Source organism: Bubalus kerabau, chromosome 3, assembly GCF_029407905.1.
Source record: "Bubalus kerabau isolate K-KA32 ecotype Philippines breed swamp buffalo chromosome 3, PCC_UOA_SB_1v2, whole genome shotgun sequence".
Lineage (NCBI taxonomy): Eukaryota > Metazoa > Chordata > Mammalia > Artiodactyla > Bovidae > Bubalus > Bubalus kerabau.
The window spans coordinates 124,972,486-124,991,489 of record NC_073626.1 but is presented as its reverse complement, the minus strand read 5'-3'; the positions used below and the strand labels follow the sequence as shown (position 1 = coordinate 124,991,489).

The 19,004-nt window shown below is 40.6% G+C and overlaps 1 protein-coding gene across 1 annotated transcript in view; it reads left to right on the top strand.

The window, feature by feature from the left end:
* Window positions 1-17,878, top strand: part of C3H2orf76 (chromosome 3 C2orf76 homolog) — a 129,138-nt gene extending 111,260 nt beyond the window's left edge. The window contains exon 7 of the mRNA XM_055572893.1: window positions 17,678-17,878. Coding sequence (XP_055428868.1) covers window positions 17,678-17,760 — 83 coding nt within the window. The 3' untranslated portion in view covers window positions 17,761-17,878. The remainder of the gene's footprint in view (window positions 1-17,677) is intronic.
* The last annotated feature ends 1,126 nt before the right edge of the window (window positions 17,879-19,004 follow it).

Below are 19,004 nucleotides of genomic sequence, written 5' to 3'. Positions count from 1 at the left end.
TCCTCCCAGCTTACCTAACTGAAGAACAGCTCTATTATTATAAGAAATTGAATTTTAAGTGAGAGCAATTCTGTTTTATTAAAAAAAAAACACACACACCAAATTTTGTCCAATCTAATGTCCTTCTTCAGGAGTGAAGAGAGGTTTATTGTTACCTCGAAAAGCTTTTAAGGAAATCAGTTTCCTCCATAACCACCAGAATGTCATATCACATGTTTAGTTAAAAACTCAAGTAGTCCAAAATGATCCTTAATATCTTTGAACAGACATCATGTCCTCTTTCCATGTCTTCAAGGTCACACTCCCCAGGTTCTTCTGAACAAAAACTGAGATCCCCCTTGTTTTTAGATGGATATGTGATTAGCCGTCCTTTCAAATACCTTCTGATGTCTGTGTACTTGTGGGCACAAGGCTCTCCTGGCAGGGGTGGCGGGGAGGGTGGATCTTGACTGGCACTGTGTATATAGGGGGATCTCTGATACTGACATGATAAGGACTGGGGTGTGCTAATTGCCTGGCTTCTGCCTGGTGGTTGCTTCCTTCATATAGACCTTCCACGAATGACAAAAGTCATATTTTTAAAATGCTAAGTCTGAGTGTTTTTTCCACAACAAGAGTTAGCAACCTCTGCAGGACAAGCTAGGCCATCAGAAGAGAGACCCAGCCAGGTTCAAGAGCAGCTAGCATTTACTGAGTGCAGCTTCTAGTATTAATAGATTTATGCACTTGGTTACCCTGCTAGTAAGTGATGGAGCTAGGATTTAGAGTCTGCTCAGGACCAGCTGTCACACTGTCTTTGTATGGAAGGCAGGAGGGACTCTAAGGTTAAGAGGGAGGATCCTTAGAATCACCAGCTGCACTGCAGAATATTTGCTAATTGTAACTGGAGCAAATGATATCCTTCTTTGCCTTTCACTGCTTTCTGATACCTCCTCAAGATGAGACAGCTCAAAATTTTTGGAATTGACATCTTACAAGACTGCCTTCCCTTTCTCTTTCCACTTCCTTTGCCTTCCTTTGGGCCTTCATTATTTTTCATCTTGATCATTGAGACACCATTCTGTCTGCAGGAGACTGTCCTGCAGACTCTCATCCAGTGTGTCCATCTGTCATGCGTATTACCTGAATAATCACTTAAAAATGTAAGTCAGAAAGAGAAAAACAAATATCATATATTAATGCCTATATATGGAATGTAGAAAAATGATACTGATGAGCCTATTTTCAGGGCAGAAATAGAGATGCAGATATAAAGAACAGACTTGTAGATATGGTGGGGGTAAGGAGAGGGAAGGAGGAATTGAGAGAGTAGCACTGTCATATATACACTGCTGCTAAGTCGCATCAGTCGTGTTTGATTCTGTGCGACCCCATAGATGGCAGCCCACCAGGCTCCCCCATCCCTGGGATTCTCCAGGCAAGAACACTGGAGTGGGTTGCAATTTCCTTCTCCAATGCATGAAAGTGAAAAGTGAAAGTGAAGTCTCTCAGTCGTGTCCGACTCTTCGCGACCCCGTGGACTGCAGCCTACCAGGCTCCTCCATCCATGGGATTGTCCAGGCAAGAGTACTGGAGTGGGGTGCCATCGCCTTCTCTGATATATACACTACCATGTGTAAAATAGCTAGTGGGAAGCTGCTGTATAGCACAGGGAGCCCCGCCCCATGCTCTGTGATGACCTAGCGAGGCGGAGTGGGGGTGGGTGTGGGAGGGATGCTCAAGGGGGAGGAGATTTGCTGTTTAGTAGCTAAGTCCTGTCCAACTCTTTGCAACCCCATGGACTATAGCCCTCCAGCCTCCTCTGTCTATGGGATTTCCCAGGCAAGAATACTGGAATGGGTTGCCATGCCCTCCTCCAGGGGATCTTCCTGACTCAGGGATTGAACTCTTGTCTCCTACATCTCCTGCACTGCAGGCAGATTCTTTACTGCTGAGCCACCAGGGAAGCCCCTGAGGGAGGGGATATATGTATACATATAGCTAATTTGTCAGTAGAAACTAACACAACATGGTAAAGCAATTGTCTTCCAATTAAAAGTAATTTAAAAAATTCAAGTCTGACTATGTTCCTGTCTGCTTAAAACCAGCTGATGATGGGTTCCTGTTTCCTTCAGCATGAAGTACACATTCTAGTGTGGTGCTGGGGAGTTTTTGGTTTAATCTCGAGGCATATCTCCAACCTTTACTCTTGCTATGTGAAATGGCATGCCCCTCCTCTCGGCTACAGCCCTCCTTCGTCCCCAGCGTCTGTTTCTCTGCACATGCCATGCTGCCATGGCTTCTCTGGAATGCTCCACCCCTCCTCCACTAGACAAGCATTCACCGTGGGAGACACTGCCAAGGCCAAGGATCACCTCATCTCTGAGATCTTTTCTGACCCACCCCTCCCACCACCTCATGGCCAGTAGCCTAGATTGTGCTCTTCTTTGGGTCCTCACCAGGTCCTGGCCAGTTTTTATAGAGCTTATAACAACACACCATGGTCTTGCTTTTTTATATGTTCATCTTCCTAACAAGACAGGGCTCTCCCCAAGTTTGAGGATTGAGTCTAATTCACTGTTGGGGTTCCCTTGCCTGGCACATATCAGGACTTAATAAAGCTATAGTTCTATTTATTTATATATGAATGGATGGATTTGCTTTCCCTATTGCATCATATACTTTTCTAAAAGTTACTTGGCTTTCTGGAACTTATATTAAGAAATTTAGATACCAGCAATAATATCTGGTTAGCTCAGCCAGTGCCAAAATTGCCTGTTGAGATTATCTGTGCCTCTCAGCTAGGACCACAATTTCTGCTGTTTTTCTATGTGCTCCCCATGGACACAGTGTTGGACATGCATTACCTGTTTACATGTATCTGTTGATTTGAGTTGGGGAGGTGTTGGGGGTGGGAGACAAAAGAGAAAAAATAGGGTCCCTACTGTTGAGGACCTGACGCATAAAAGGGGAGACGGGACACATCCTGTAGGGGGAAAGCCAATTACTAATGACGTCCCTGGTGCTCCAGTGGTTTAGAATCCACCCGCCATTGCAGGGGACATGGGTTCAGTTCGTGGTCCTGGAAGATTCCACCTGCTTCGGGGCAGTTAGGCCCGTGCACCGTAGCTACTGAGTCTGCACTCTAGAGCCTAAGTTATACAATGAGAAGCCGCCGCCACGAGAAGGACATGCACCACAACTGGAGAATAGTCCCTACTTGCCGCAACTAGAGGAAGCCCGTGTCCAGTGAGGAAGACCCAGCACAGCCAAAAAAACTGTTCTAAATCCCTTATATAGGACAGTCCTTCGAAAAATAAACAAATAAATAAAAACATATTCTCTTGAAAAATAATGACTAAGACTTTCCTCCCAAGTTCCCAAAGGTGCCTGCACGTATCCCCAAAGAAGCCATTCTGAGTTGCATGACCCTGATGAAGGTCTTCCTTCACCATATGATTTGTTGCAGTAAAAATAAGGAAGGAATTTTTAAGCAGTTAAGGTCACTTTGTACCGAGACTATGGCACTCTATCATGTAAAATAAAATGTCAGTTGATAGTTATTGTGTCATTCTTTTCAAATGATTTTATGCACAGTACATGGTTTTATTATAGATGAATTGGATTTGACTGTTGGTTTTTAAGAATTTACTAAGAATATGCAAACAAATGTGTGTATCTTATTTAAAGAATCCTAATAAGGAAATTGCAACAGTACTAATGTTGAGTGAGAGCTGTGTTGGGTGTTTTGGATATGAATGCCCTTGTCTGATCTTCTCTACAATCCTGGGACAATGATTTAAAATCGCCTATTCACAGAAGGAAAAACCAAAGCTAATTAACTGGCTGGAGATCTCTACAGCCACTATCATGTACCATCTATAAATAGTTAAATCTAAATTCATTCATGTGAAAAATTCTGGGTTAAATCTTTTAGAAAATTGACAACTATAAGACTCTGTTGGCTATATTCATGTGTATTTATTTATTTATATTTTTATCCATGTATACTTTTTAAAAATTTAATTAAAATTTTTAAAAATAATTTTTATAGGTTACTTTCCATTTACAGTTATTACAAAGTGTCGGCTATATTCCCTGTGTTGTAAAGTACATTCTTTCCATGCATATGTTTTTAAGTTTCAAACATGAAAACTATTTTAGCCACTAGGCTGCAAAAGTAAATGCATAGTATACAAAACGAATGTGGGCTGCTGTATATCAGTATTTCCATATAAATATATTTTCTCAGGTAAAAGCCTGAGGAAACCTGGAGCAGTATTTTGGGGTGGAGATAATTTGACAGTATATAACTAAATCAACAGTACACAAATCCAGTGACCCACTGAGGCCTCTTTGGGGATTCTATATGATACAGTAACATGATAGTTAAGAGCAGAGGCCCTGGGGTCCACATGACTCTGGGAAATTTACTTTGAGCCCCATATTCCTCATCTGTAGCATTAGGCTAATGGTGCCTACCAAGTGAGGTGTCATTAGGATTAAATGTCAGATGTCTGTCTGGTGCTTGTTCGTGGTGTGGCATAGCAAGGGGTTGTTGTTATTCAGTTGCTCAGTCATGTACCACTCTTGTGACCCCATGGGCTGCAGCATGCCAGGCTTCCCTGTCCTTTACTATCTCCGAGAGCTTGCTCAAACTCATGTCCATTGATTCAGTGATGCCATCCACCCATTTCATCCTCTGTTGTCCCCTTCTCCTCCTGCCCTCAGTCTTTCCCAGTGTCAATTACACTGGCACTTATCACGAGCATTGCCGGTGACTGAACAACAAAGGCATTTGCCATCTGCCTCTACAGAGACTGAACCCCATGCTGCTATAGCTGTTGACCTTCAACAACCCCTGAGAGAGTTCAGAGTGGAGTGAGGCTCTCTGTGCTCCAGGGAATCTGGTGGGACAGGTCTTTAGATAGTTGGATGTTTTTAGGAACAGATTTTATGATACCTATCCTTGCATCTCCTCATATCTAGAGAAGCACTAAATCCTTTCATGGTGACATCAGATCCTCCTGACTTACAAAAACCTTTTGTAAATCGAGTGCTTCATGGTATTGAACTCCCCCTTCACTGAAACCTTATATATTGACTTTCCCCCACTGCTACTTTGGAACTATCTGAGATCCTGCCTCCCGGGCTCCAGTCCTCATTTTGCCCCAAATAAAACTTAACTTGAAACTCTCAATTGTACATCTTTTTTTAGTCAACACCAGCATCAGGATCTTTTACAGTGTCCGCTCTTCACATCAGGTGGCCAAAGTGTTGGAGCTTCAGCTTCAGCATTAGTCCTTCCAATGAATATTCAGGATTGATTTCCTTTAGGATTGACTGGTTTGATCTCCTTGCTGTCCAAGTTGCTCTCAAGAGTCTTCTTCAGCATCACAGTTTGACAGCATCAATTCTTCAGGGCTCTGCCTTCTTTATGATCCAACTCTCACATCTGTACAAGACTGCTAGAAAAACCATAGCTTTAACTATATGGACCTTTGTTGGTAAAGTGATGTCTATGCTTTTTAACATGCCATCTAGGTTTGTAATAGCTTTTCTTTTGATTTCATGGCTGCAAGTCACTGTCTGCAGTGATTTTGAGCCCAAGAAAATTAAATCTGCCACTGTTTCCATTGTTTTCCCATCTACTTGCCATGAAGTGATTGGACTGGATGCCATGAGCTTAGTTTTTTTAATGTTGAGTTCTAAGCCACCTTTTTTACTCTCCTCTTTCAAAGAGTACATAGCTCTTGTCATTGGCTAGAAGTGCACTCTCCTTCTCACTGGTTAATGAGGTGCTCTCTTCTGATTATGCAGACTGAGAGGGCATGGAGAAACAGGTTGGCTGCTGGGCGATTATGGAAGGCTTCTAGGAGCTCCAGGAGGGAGAAAAGATGTCACTTAGAAGAGAAGTGAGCTTGATGTTTGAAGCCATTTTCATATCATCGGTGAGCAGAAAGCCCAGATTCTATCAAGAAACCACCCCTGGATGTCTTAGTTGTGCTCCCAAATGTCTGTAGTCACTTCATTGTGCAAATAGGACTTGTATTCTCTACTTCCTGAGAAGTCTCCAAGATTCAGTCCTATCAGCAAAGCCCAATTTCTGATTTTTTGAATTTGATAATATGGAACCTAGAAGCGGAAAAACCCTCCAGTGTTCATCTTTAAACATTGTACATTAGATATGGGACATGGCAAAGAGAAAGGGGAGCAGGTGGGAGGGGTACAGAAAGGACAGAGGGAGGAGAAAGGCAGGACCAGGGCTAACCCAGAGCTGGATACCCAGGAATGTTGGGAGAGGGGGTTGCTGCACTGGGTTGAGTGAGCACATGACATAAACCAAAGACTGGGAGTTCAGGGTGATGCCCGCAGAGGCTGCTGAGTGCTGACCCTTGTACCTTCCACTTGCCCCTGCTGCTCTTTGGTGCCTCCAGGGGCATCCTGACACCTCAAGGGAGGTGGTCACCAGCATCTCTCTGGAATCCCCTCCTCTCCATCAAGGGGCCCGAGGAGAGATTTCCCAGGTTGGGACATGGGCCTATCAGGGCATCACTCAACTACGAGTGGCCCCTTAATTATTCAAGACACTCACCTAACGTGGCCAACTCTCCAGCCCTTCCTGTGCTCATCCACAAGAAGAGAAACTCTGAATTGGATACTCTTTCCTAGGGCCTTGGAAGAATTCTCCCAAGAGCTGGAATCATCTCCTACCTCAGTCTTGAGGTTTTAAAAGAGTGAAATGAGAGCATTTTGTGATTCTGGGCTTCATGCTTTCACTCTATTCCCCATTTCATCACACCCCTCAGTGCTATGAAATGTGGATTAGTTTTTAATCTTCCTTTCTCATTTTTGTTGTGTTGGTGTTGAGCTGATTATGCAGAACTGTGTGTTGATATCTCTTGGCATCTTCCCTCCAGGGATGGAGCTGTGCTTTCTAAACATCACCTTTAATCCTCTTATGGAAGGAGGCTGTATAAGGTGCTCACCCCATCCATCAGGACCCATTGAGACTGACAGGTTACAGGCCCTTGTAACCTGGGCCACACAGGACAGGAGGTTCAGAGGTGCCAAGATCCCAAATCTATTGCTACCCCTCTAGCCATCCATCTCAGGTGACGCTGGTGGCTAAAAGAATAAATACATGAAAATTAAGCCCACTCTGCCTGCAAAAGAGAAGAGAAGGCAAGCTGGCCATAGGCTGTCACCTGGAATCACCTACTGGGAGGTGCTGAGTCACCTCTAGATGAAGGATGGAGAGGAGGCTTGAGTGACAGACTCACTGGCAGCACCTTGTACAAGGGAGCCTCAGTTCAAAGTGAAAACAGATTCTCTGCCTTGGAGCCAACCTATCAGTGTAAAATATTTTACTCTTAATACAGGGATATTTGTGATAAGTAGATCAACACAGGAATGCCTGGTTTCATTTTTCATTTACATGTGCTCCTTGGAACACCTCTCACTTTCCTATCTTAATGGCCTTTCCAGAACTTTTCAGAGCACATCCAGCCGACTCCTAGCATGTCTGGGGATGATTTCTGGTGGTGGTGAGCTGAGAAAGTTACTCTTGTTTTACCTGCCCTGCTGCTCTTCTGCTTGAGTGGAGAAGAGGCTTCACTCTGGTGCTTACGACTTCCTTCGCCTGATTCTTTCTTGTTTGTTTTCTGTTTTTAAAGATACCAGGGCCAGTCCACTAAGCATTTTAGCAGGTAAATATCTAGCTAGACTTAGTTAACCCTCTTTTGTTTCTAAGATTTTATTTGTTTTAAGATTTTATGGAAGGTAGTACTGGTTTTCCATTTACATTAGAGGCATTTATTTAGCAAACACTCATATAGCATTTATTCTATGGAAGGCCTGTTTCAAACACTTTATAAAGAGACAGCCCTTTGTTTCTCACAACCTGATTGTAAACCTTTGTGATAAGAATTATAATCACCCTCATCATGCTTGTGTCCATGCTAAGTCACTTCAGTCATGTCTGACTCTTTGTGACCTTGTGTATCACAGCCCACCAGGCTCCTCTGCCCGTGGGATTCTCCAGGCAAGAGTACTGGGTTGCCATGCCCTCCTCCAGGGGATCTTCCCGCCCCAAGGATCAAACCCAGGTCTCTTATGTCTCCTGTATTGACGAGGAGGTTCTCTACCACTAGCACCACCTGGGAAGCCCACCCTCATCACACAGATGGGGAAACTGAGGCACAAGGGGGTTAAATCAGGTTAGGAAGTGGCAGAAGCAGTGTTGAAACCAGGGCAGCTTGACTCCAGACTGTGTTCTTAACCTCTGTGCACTGCTGCCTCTCCAGAAAGAATGCTTTAAAAATTGATATATTCAAGGGGAAAAAAAAATGAGCCGATTCAAAAAACATGATATGAAGAAAATGAGGTTCACGTACTCTTTGTAAATGGCAGAAATGGTGATGGTGAACTAAGATGAGCGTCGCTGGTAGCTCCCCTGGCCTGCAGGATGAGAAAGTGACTGGCCGACTAAGCACTCTACCTCAGACACAATGCACTGCACCTGAAGGATCCCTGGGGCTGCAGATAAAACTTCTTGCAGGTTGATTGTGTTGTAGACCTTCTGCTGCAGTAGACGATGTATTTGTAATAGTATGTACATGAATTCACAGGTACACGCATGTGCACACTGCTGCTTTCACTGCTGTTATGGACCAGGAATGGAGCTGCACAGCTTGATCAGCACCATTCCTTCTTTTCTTTCTTAATGGAAGGATAGTTGATTTACAATGTTGTGTTACAAAGGCAAAACAAAACAAACAAAAATATTAATTTCTGGCATACAGCAAAGTGATTCAGCTTTATGAGTGTGTGTTTTTGAGATTCTTTGTTGCTATAGGTTATTGTAAGATGTTGAATATAGTTCCCTGTGCTGTATTGTAGGACTTTGTTGTCCTACATACAGTGGTGTGTATATGTTAATCCCAAACTCCCATTTCATCCCTCCCCACCCTTTTCCCATTTGGTCACCATAAATTTGTTTTCTTTGTCTGTGAGTCTGTTTCTGTTTTATAAATAAGTTCATTTGAAATATTTTTTTTTAGATTCCACAAATAAGTAGAATATGATATTTGTCTTTCTCTGACTTACTTCACTTAGTATAATAATCTCTATTATTCACATTGCTGCAGATGGTAATGTTTCATTCTTTTTTATGGCTGAGTAATAGCCCCTGGAGGACAGAATGGCAACCTACTCCAGTATTCTTGCCTGGAGAATTCCATGGACAGAGGAGCCTGGTGGGCTACAGTCCATGGAGTCACAAAGAGTTGGACAAGACTGAGTGACTAACACTTTCATTTTCACAATATTCCACTGTATATATGTACCACATCTTTATTCATTCATCTTATTTTCTTTAACCTGTATTATCTCTTTAAATTTTCACAACAGCCTCTGCGGTGGGTTTCATCCTGCTGACAGGGGTGGACCTGGGCTGGGAGACCAGGCCAGGCTGCTCCTAAAACCCAGCAAGGTCTCAGCCATGGCATTACACTCTCAGTTACTTATTCTTAAGGGTGAACTCAGTCTTTCTACATTCTCTTTCAGAAAAAAAATGTTGGGTCTGACCATAACTCTTGACCATAAGTCTCAGACCTCTGCCATTTAAATAATAAATAACTTAAATCTTAGAGATTGATTACATTTGTCAGCTCTTTATTTCATCAGGTAAACACATTACTTCCCTAAGTAGTTGCAAAGTTCAACAATGCTTCTTTAACATTGTCAATACACAAATGAAAGGAGATCATAACAAAGAAACATAGGGAGGACATAAGCTTGGAATAATCTGTGTGCATGTATGTTCATGTGTGCAAACATGTGTACATGTGTATAGTATATTTTTAAGACAAATGAAAGCTTCTTCATGGAGCCAAGTTGGTAGTATTGGGGAACCACTATCTTAAGAGTTCCTGGCTAGTGTTTCTGCTGTCTTCTGTTGGCTGGTAATTAGATAATTTTTTAAATTGAAATATTTATAATGTGTTAGTATCAGGTATACAGCAAAGTGATTTGTTATACATATGTGTATATATGTGTGTTTGTGAATGTGTGTTTATCTTTTCTTTTTCGGATCCTTTCCCATGATAGGTTATTATAAGATTATTGAATATAGTTGTACTGTACAGTAGGACCTTTTTTTTAAAATCTATTTTATATAAGTAGTGTGTATATGGCACCCCACTCCAGTGCTCTTGCCTGCTCCCGTGGACGGAGGAGCCTGGTGGGCTGCAGTTCATGGGGTTGCTGGGAGTTGGACACGACTGAATGACTTCACTTTGACTTTTCACTTTCATGCATTGGAGAAGGAAATGGCAACCCACTCCAGTGTTCTTGCCTGGAGAATCCCAGGGACGGTGGGCTGCCGTCTATGGGGTCGCACAGAGTCGGACACGACTGAAGCGACTTAGCAGCAGCAGCAGCAGCAGTGTGTATATATTGATCCCAAACTACCAATTTATCCCTTCCCACTCCTTTCCCCTTTGGTAACCGTAGTTTGTTTTCTCTTTTATGTATTTATTTTGGCTGCAGTGGGTCTTCTTTGCTGCACGCAGGCTTTCTCTGGCTGCAGAGTGGAGGCTACTCTCTGGTTGCACTGTGCAGGCTCCTCACTGCGGTGACGTCTCTTGTCGCAGAGCACAGACTCCAGGTGCACGGGCTTCAGTGGTTGAAGAGTGCAGGCTCAGCAGTTGCGGCCTTTGGGCTCTAGAGCATGTGGGCTTCAGTAGTTGTGGTGTGTGGGCTCACTACCAGGCTCTAGAGCATGGGCTTAGTGGCTTTCCAGCATGTGGAATCTTCCTGAACCGTGGATGGAACTCGTGTCCCCTACACAGGCAGGTGGATTCTTACCTACTGTGCCACCAGGGAACTCCAGTAAGTTTGTTTTTTGTGTCTGTGAGTGTTTCTATCTTGTAAATAAGTTCATTTGTATCATTTTTTTTAATTCCACAAAAAAGTGATATTATGATATTTGTCATTGTCTGACTTACTTCACTTAGTAGCTTAGTTGCTTCAGTCATGTCCAACTCTGTGTGACACTATGGACTGGAGCTCACCAGGCTCCTCTGTCCATGGGATTCTCCAGGCAAGAATACTAGACTGGGTTGCTGTTTCCTTCTCCAGGGGATCTTCCTGACCCAGGGATGGGACTTGTGTCTCTTATATCTCCTGCACTGGCAAGTACGTTCTTTACCACTAGCGCCACCTTGGAAGCCTATGATAATCTCTAGGTCCATCCATGTTACTGCAAATGATATTATTTCATTCTTTGTAATGGCTGAGTAATATTCCATTCTATGTATGCACCACATTTTTTAAAACCCATTTGTCTGTCAATGAACAGTTAGGTGACTTCCACATCCTGGCTATTATAAATGTGTTGCTATGAACATTGGTGTATACGTATCTTTTCAAATTGGAGTTTTCATCTTTTCTGGATGTATTGGCTAGTTACTTTTAAAATGACCTCCTTCAAGTGATGCTAAGAAGGTATCTCCCAGTTATCCTGAAATTAATTGCTCTGATTATGGATTGTACTGGCTCTTAGTTCTGTAGATTTTTAAAAAGCTGCTTCACAATCATCAGAATCTCCAGTGACATGATAAATCCTAGAAAGTTGTGAGCTATGAGAGGCGAATAACAGTGTCTGTTTTTTCACTGCTCCATCCTAGAACTTAGCACAATACTTGGCATAGAGTGGGTGCACAGTAACCATGAGTTAAGTAACTGAATGAATGAATGAATGGTGGATGAAAGAGATAATTACATTTAAAATTTCTTATTCTTTGTGTTCAGAGCTGATAAACTCTTAATATAAACATGTTTGTAAATTATGAAACAATAATGGGAAAGTACACTATTAACCCACTACTGAGCTTAAGAAACGGAGAAGGCACTGGCGACCCACTCCAGTACTCTTGCCTGGAAAATCCCATGGACAGAGGAGCCTGGTAGGCTGCAGTCCATGGGGTCGCTAAGAGTTGGACACGACCAAGCGACTTCACTTTCACTTTCACTTTCATGCATTGGAGAAGGAAATGGCAACCCACTCCAGTGTTCTTGCCTGGAGAATCCCAGGGACGGGAGCCTCATGGGCTGCCATCTATGGGGTTGCACAGAGTCAGACACGACTGAAGCGACTTAGCAGCAGCAGCAGAGCTTAAGAAAAAAGCTTGTGGGTACTTTTCCTATCCCATCCTTCTTGCTTCCTTCTAAATAAAAACCACCCTGAATTTTGGGTTTCTCATTTTGTTGCTTTTTAAAAGAGTAGTTTAAAAATCTCCATATGTGTATTCCATCCTAAATCTTATGTTTACCACCCTTGCTTCCTTAAGATAGTTTTAAAAATCATATATGTATGTAACCCTAATCAGAGTGTTGTTTAGTTTTTGCTTGGTTTCTGAAGTTTATAAAAAATGCTATCATATAGCTTATGGTTTTTTACTATTTTTTTTTCCACTCCATATTATGTTTCTAAGCTTCATTGGAGCAATAGGTGGTTTATTTTCATTGCTGAATAATAAACAGGCCATCATCTGAATAGCACAATTTATTCATGAATTCACCTGTCAATGGAATTTGGGTTATTTCTAGTTTGGGGCAATTGTGAACAGTATGGCTATGAACATTCTTTAAAAAAATTGTTTTGGTTGTTAAAATAACAGTATACACATACATACATGTATATATAGCATAAAAAATGAAAAGTTCATGTATTAAAAACTGAACACCTTTAAATACCCCCGTGGCAAGACAACTTACTCTGTCCTCAAAGCCCACAATAGGCAGCATGCCCTCCTTCAGTTGGACTTTGTGCTAATCACCTCTGCAGTTTTCTTTGTTGCACTGTCATTCCTAAGCACTACAGTTTAGCTTTGCCTGTTTATCTTTTCTTTCTTAAAATGTCTTTTCTAGATCTCCTTTCATCTGTAAGCCCCCATTCCATTTCCTCTCCCTCCTCTTGCCATTTTGAATTATTAGGCATTTGTTTTCATCCGTGCATTTCTCTGGCATGCTTTTATTATCTATAGGGATGTTATTCTGCTCCTCATTTTTCTTCGAATAACTGTACAGGATTTGACTTCAATCCTTTTCTCTTACTTATGCATACATGATATTAGGTTTCCCAAACTTATAGGAAGGAGGTATAATTTAAGAGTTGTTCTACTTTTACAACCTTAGAGCATCCTCTTCTGTAGTTTTTGTTAAGTATTAAAGAACTCTGGCACCTCACTTCCTCCTTTCTCCAGATTACTTTTATCAGGCTCTTCTTCCCACTCCCTTTACTCTATTTCCCTGATCCGCTCCCTGTGGATTCTATTTCTGGCAGTTCCTCCTCAGTTGCAATTTTAAAAAATAATTAATTTTTATGTTTTTGGCCGTGCAGGGTCTTCATTGCTGTGTAGGCTTTTCTCTAGTTGTGGTCAGTGGGGGCTGCTTTCTAGTTGCGGTGTTCTGGCTTCTCATTGCAGTGCTTCTCTTGTTGCAGAGCTCGGACTCAATATTATCAATTTGCAAATGTTATTGCCCATACTGTGGGTTGTTTTTTCACTTCCTGGTGATGTTGTTTGAAGTATAGAAGTTTTTAATTCCAATTCTATTTTGTCTTGTGTTTCTATGCTCTATATGTCATATGAAAGAAACCATTGCCTAATCCATGGTCATGAAGATTCATATCTGTTTTATTCCAAGAGTTTTATCATTTTAGCTCTTATGTTTAGGTCTTTGATCCATTTGTGTTAATTTTTATATGTGGTGTAAGGGAGAGGTCTAATTTCTTTCTTTAGTGGATGACTATCCAGTTGTCACACCATTTGTTGAAAAGGTATTCTTTCACCATCACTTGGCACCCTTGTTTAAAATCAATTGACCATAGGTATATGGGTTTATTTCTTGACTCTAAATTCTGTTTCATTGACCTATATGTTGATAGGTCTTTTTTCCTGTAGTCTTATTTCCTGTAGCTTTGTAGTAAGTTTTGAAATTGGGGAGTGTAAGTCATCCAACTTTTGCTCTTTTCAAAATTGTTTTGGTTGTTCTGTGCCTTCTGAAGTTCCATATGAGTTTTAGGATCTGCTTATTAATTATTGAAAAAAAAAAAAAAGCCCACAAAAGCCAGATGGAGATTGACTGAATCTGTAGATCAATTTGGGGAATACTGTCATCTTAACATTAAGTCTTTTAATCCATGAAGATAGGATGTCTTTCTGCTTATTTAGTGCTTATTTAATTTCTTTCAGTAATGTTTTATAGTTTTCTGTGTACTTAAGTGTACTCACACCTTTTTGTTAAGTTTATTCTTAAGTAGGTTAGTCTTTTTGGTGGTATTATTAATGGAATTATTTAATTTTTGTATTGTTTATTGCTAGGACATAGAGCACAACTGATTTTTACATATTGATCTTGTGTCCTATAACCTTGCTGGATTGGTTTATTAGTTCCAATTTTTTAGTGGATTCCTTAGGATTTCATATATATAAGATAATGTCATCTCTAAACTGCGATAGTTTCACGTCTTCCTTTCTAATCTGAATGCCTTCTAATTTCTTTTCCTGCCTAATTGCCCTGGACAGAACTCCTTACAGTGTTGGGAAGAGTGGATGTACTTGTTTTCTTCCTGATCTCAGGAGAAAATCAAGCAGTCTTTGACCACTTCATTAGCTATGGATTTTTCATAGATGCCCTCTATCAGGGTGAGGAAGTTCCCTTCTATTCTTAATCAGTTGTGTTTTTTTATTTTTAATAGGAGAATAATTGTTTTACAATATTGTGTTAGTTTCTGCCATACATCAACATGAATCAGTCATAGGTATACATGTATCTCCTCCCTCTTGAGCCGCCCTCCCACCTCCCACCCCATCCCACCCCTCTAGGTTGTCACAGAGCACCAACTTTGAGCTCCCTGCTTCATACAGCAAATTCCCACTGGCTGTCTATTTTATATATGGTAGTGTGTATATTTCAGTGTGACTTTTTCAATTCATCCCTCCTTCACCTTTCCCCACTGTGTCCACAAACTGTTCTCTATGTCTGCATCTCTATCTTCAGTTCAGTTCAGTTGCTCAGTCCTGTCCAACTCTTTGCAACCCCATGGACTGCAGCACGCAGGCCTCCCTGTCCATCACCAACTCCTGAAGCTTGCTCAAACTCATGTCCATTGAATTGATGATGACATCCAACCACCTCATCCTCTGTCGTCCCCTTCTCCTCCTACCTTCAATCTTTCCTAGCATCAGGGTCTTTTCCAATGAGTCAGTTCTTCACATCAGGTGGCCAAATGATTGGATTTTCAGCTTCAGCATCAGTCCTTCCAATGAATATTCAGGACTGATTTCCTTTAGAATGGACTGGTTGGATCTCCTTGCAGTCCAAGGGACTCTCAAGAGTCTTCTCCAACATCAATCATAGTTCAAAAGCATCAGTTCTTTGGTGCTTAGCTTTCTTTATAGTCCAGCTCTCACATCTATATATGACTACTGGAAAAACCATAGCTTTGACTAGACAGACCTTTGTTTGCAAAGTAATGTCTCTGCTTTTTAATATGCTGTCTAGGTGAACTAGTGTCTAGGTGAACTAGGTGTCTAATCTCAGTGAAGTCCGGGAGTTGGTGATGGACAGGGAGGCCTGGTGTGCTGCGATTCATGGGGTCGCAAAGAGTCGGACATGACTGAGCGATTGATCTGATCTGATCTGATCTGTCTAGGTTGGTCATACCTTTTCTTCCAAGGAACAAGTGTCTTTAATTTCATGGATGCAGTCACCATCTTGGCTGCAGCCCAAGAAAATAGTCTGTCACTGTTTCCATTGTTTTCTCATCTATTTGCCATGAAGTAATGGGACCAGGTGCCATGATCTTAGTTTTCTGAATGGTGAGTTTTAAGCCATTTTTTTTCACTCTCCTGTTTCACTTTCATCAAGAGGGTCTTTAGTTCCTCTTTGCTTTCTGCCATTAGGGTGGTATCATCTGCAAATCTGAGGTTGTTGATATTTCTCCTGGCTATCTTGATTCCAGCTTGTGATTCATCCAGACCAGTATTTCTCATGATGTACTCTGCATGTAAGTTAAATAAGCAGGGTGACAATATACAGCCTTGACGTACTTGTTTTCCCAATTTGGAACCAGTCTGTTGTTCCATGTCCAGTTCTAACTGTTGCTTCTTGACCTGCATACATGTTTCTTAGAAGACAGGTAAGGTGGTCTGATATTCCCATCTCTGTAAGAATTTTCCATAGTTTGTTGTGATCCACACAGTCAAAGGCTTTAGTGTAGTCAATGAAGCAGATGTTTTTCTGGAATTCCTTTGGTTTTCTTTGATCCAACAGATGATAGCAATTTGATTTTTGGCTCCTCTGCCTAATATGTTACACATAACTATAATATTTGATACACACATATTGGATTAGGGCCCACCCTAATAACCTCAGTTTAATTAATTACCTCAGTAAAGATACACTCTCCTAGTAAGGTTATATTTTCAGGTCCTGGGGCTTAGAAATTCAACATGTGAATTTCGGTGGGGGGTGGGGGGGACTCAGTTCAACCCATAATAGCAAGTGTACACATATATTTTTTTTAATATCTGGAAAGAGTTTGTGAAGGATTATTGTTAATTTACTTTAAACATTAGGTAGTAATGTTTTAGTGAAGCCTTCTTGTAGTGGACTATTTTTGGGTAGGAAGTAATCTAAACAATTTTGATTATTAATTCATTGCTTTACTTGTTATTGATCTCTTCAGATTTTGTTTCTTCTTGATTTGGTGTCAATAGCTTGTGACTTTCTAGGAATTTTCCCTAGAAGACTATCTAATTTGTTGGCATATAGTAGCTCATAGTATTCCCTTATAGTCTGTTTCATTTCTGTAAGGTTGGTAGTAATGTCCCTACTTCATTTGTGATTTTACTGATTTAAGGCTTCTGTTTTTTTTTTATTAGTCTTGTTTGTCTATTTTGTTGATTTTTTAAAAGAGCCAATTTTTTGGTTTTGTTGATTCTATTGTTTTTCTATTCTCTAGTTCGTTTATTTTCACATCAGTCTTTATAATTTTCTTTCTTCTGCTTTTTTATTGGGATTTTTGTTTGCTCTTGCTTTTCTAGTTTATTCAGATTATTGATTTGAGGTCTTTAGTCTTTTTAAATATAGGTATTTACTGCTATAACTTTCCTCCAACCAGTGCTTTAGTTATATCCTAAGCTTTGGAGAAGGAAATGGCAACCCACACCAGTATTCTCTCCTGGAGAATCCCATGGACAAGGAGCCTGGCAGTCCATGGGATTGCAAGAGTCAGACATGACTTACTGACTAAACCACCGTAAGCTTGGGTATTTTTCTGTTGTCATTCATCTCAAAATATTTTCTAATTTTCTTTGTTATTTCTTCTTTGATCCATTGCTATGTTGTTTAATTTCCAGATATTTTGAATTAATAAAATTTATTTTTGTTATTGATTTCTAATTTCTTTCCATTGTGAAGAACATACTTTGTATGACTTTAGTCTTTTAAAATTTATTGGAACTGGTAAATTTTATTGGAACTAATGTATAGTCTGTCCTGGGGAATATTCCATGTGTGGTTGAGAAGAAGGTGCACACTGCTGTTCTTGGAGTGTTCTATAGATATGTGTAAGTCTGATTGATTTATAGTGTTCAAATCTTGGATTTTCCTTTTGTTCTTTTTTCAGGTTTTCTACCCATCCCTGAAAATGGGCTATGGAAGGCACCAGCTATTATTTTTGAATTGTCTAGGTTCTCTCTTCAGTTTTGACAGTTTTACTTCATGTATTGGGGGGTTGTTAGGACATTTATCTTTATAACTGTTATATATTCCTGATATATTGACTTTTTTCTTAAGATTCTGACTCCATTAAATTATTTTGTCTTAAGTCTATTTGTCTTTTTTCATATGGTCATGACAGTTCTCTTTTGGTTATAGTTTGCATAGAGTATCTTTTTCTATCCTTTTACTTTCAACCTATTTGTGACCTTATATCTGAAGTGTTTCTTTTGTAGCTAACAGATAGTTGACTCATTAAAACAATCCATTTTGCCTTTTAAATGGAGTGTTTGATCTTTTTACATATAATGTAATTATTTATAAGGTAGGACTTATGTCTCCCATCTTGCCATTTGTTTTCTATAGATCTTCTCTTTTGTGCCTCAATTTCCCCATAATTTATTTTTTTTGTGTTAAATAGACATTTTGTAGTGTACCATTTTAATTCCCTTGTCATTTCTTTTACTATATATTATTTTCTTACTGGTATGGACCTAACAGAAGCAGAAGATATTAAGAAGAGATGGCAAGAATACACAGAAGAACTGTACAAAAAAGATCTTCATGACCCAGATAATCACGATGGTGTGATCACTCACCTAGAGCCAGACATCCTGGAATGTGAAGTCAAGTGGGCCTTAGAAAGCATCACTATGAACAAAGCTAGTGGAGGTGATAGAATTCCAGTTGAGCTATTCCAAATCCTGAAAGATGATGCTGTGAAAGTGCTACACTCAATATGCCAGCAAATTTGGAAAACTCAGCAGTGGCCACAGGACTGGAAAAGATCAGTTTTCATTTCAATCCCAAAGAAAGGCACTGCCAAAGAATGCTCAAACTACCGCACAATTACACTCATCTCACACGCTAGTAAAGTAATGCTCAAAATTCTCCAAGCCAGGCTTCAGCAATATGTGAACTATGAAATTCCTGATGTTCAAGCTGGTTTTAGAAAAGGCAGAGGAACCAGAGATCAAATTGCCAACATCCACTGGATCATGGAAAAAGCAAGAGAGTTCCAGAAAAACATCTATTTCTGCTTTATTGACTATGCCAAAGCCTTTGACTGTGTAGATCACAATAAACTGTGGAAAATTCTGAAAGAGATGGGAATACCAGACCACCTGATCTGCCTCTTGAGAAATTTGTATGCAGGTCAGGAAGCAACAGTTAGAACTGGACATGGAACAACAGACTGGTTCCAAATAGGAAAAGGAGTACGTCAAGGTTGTATA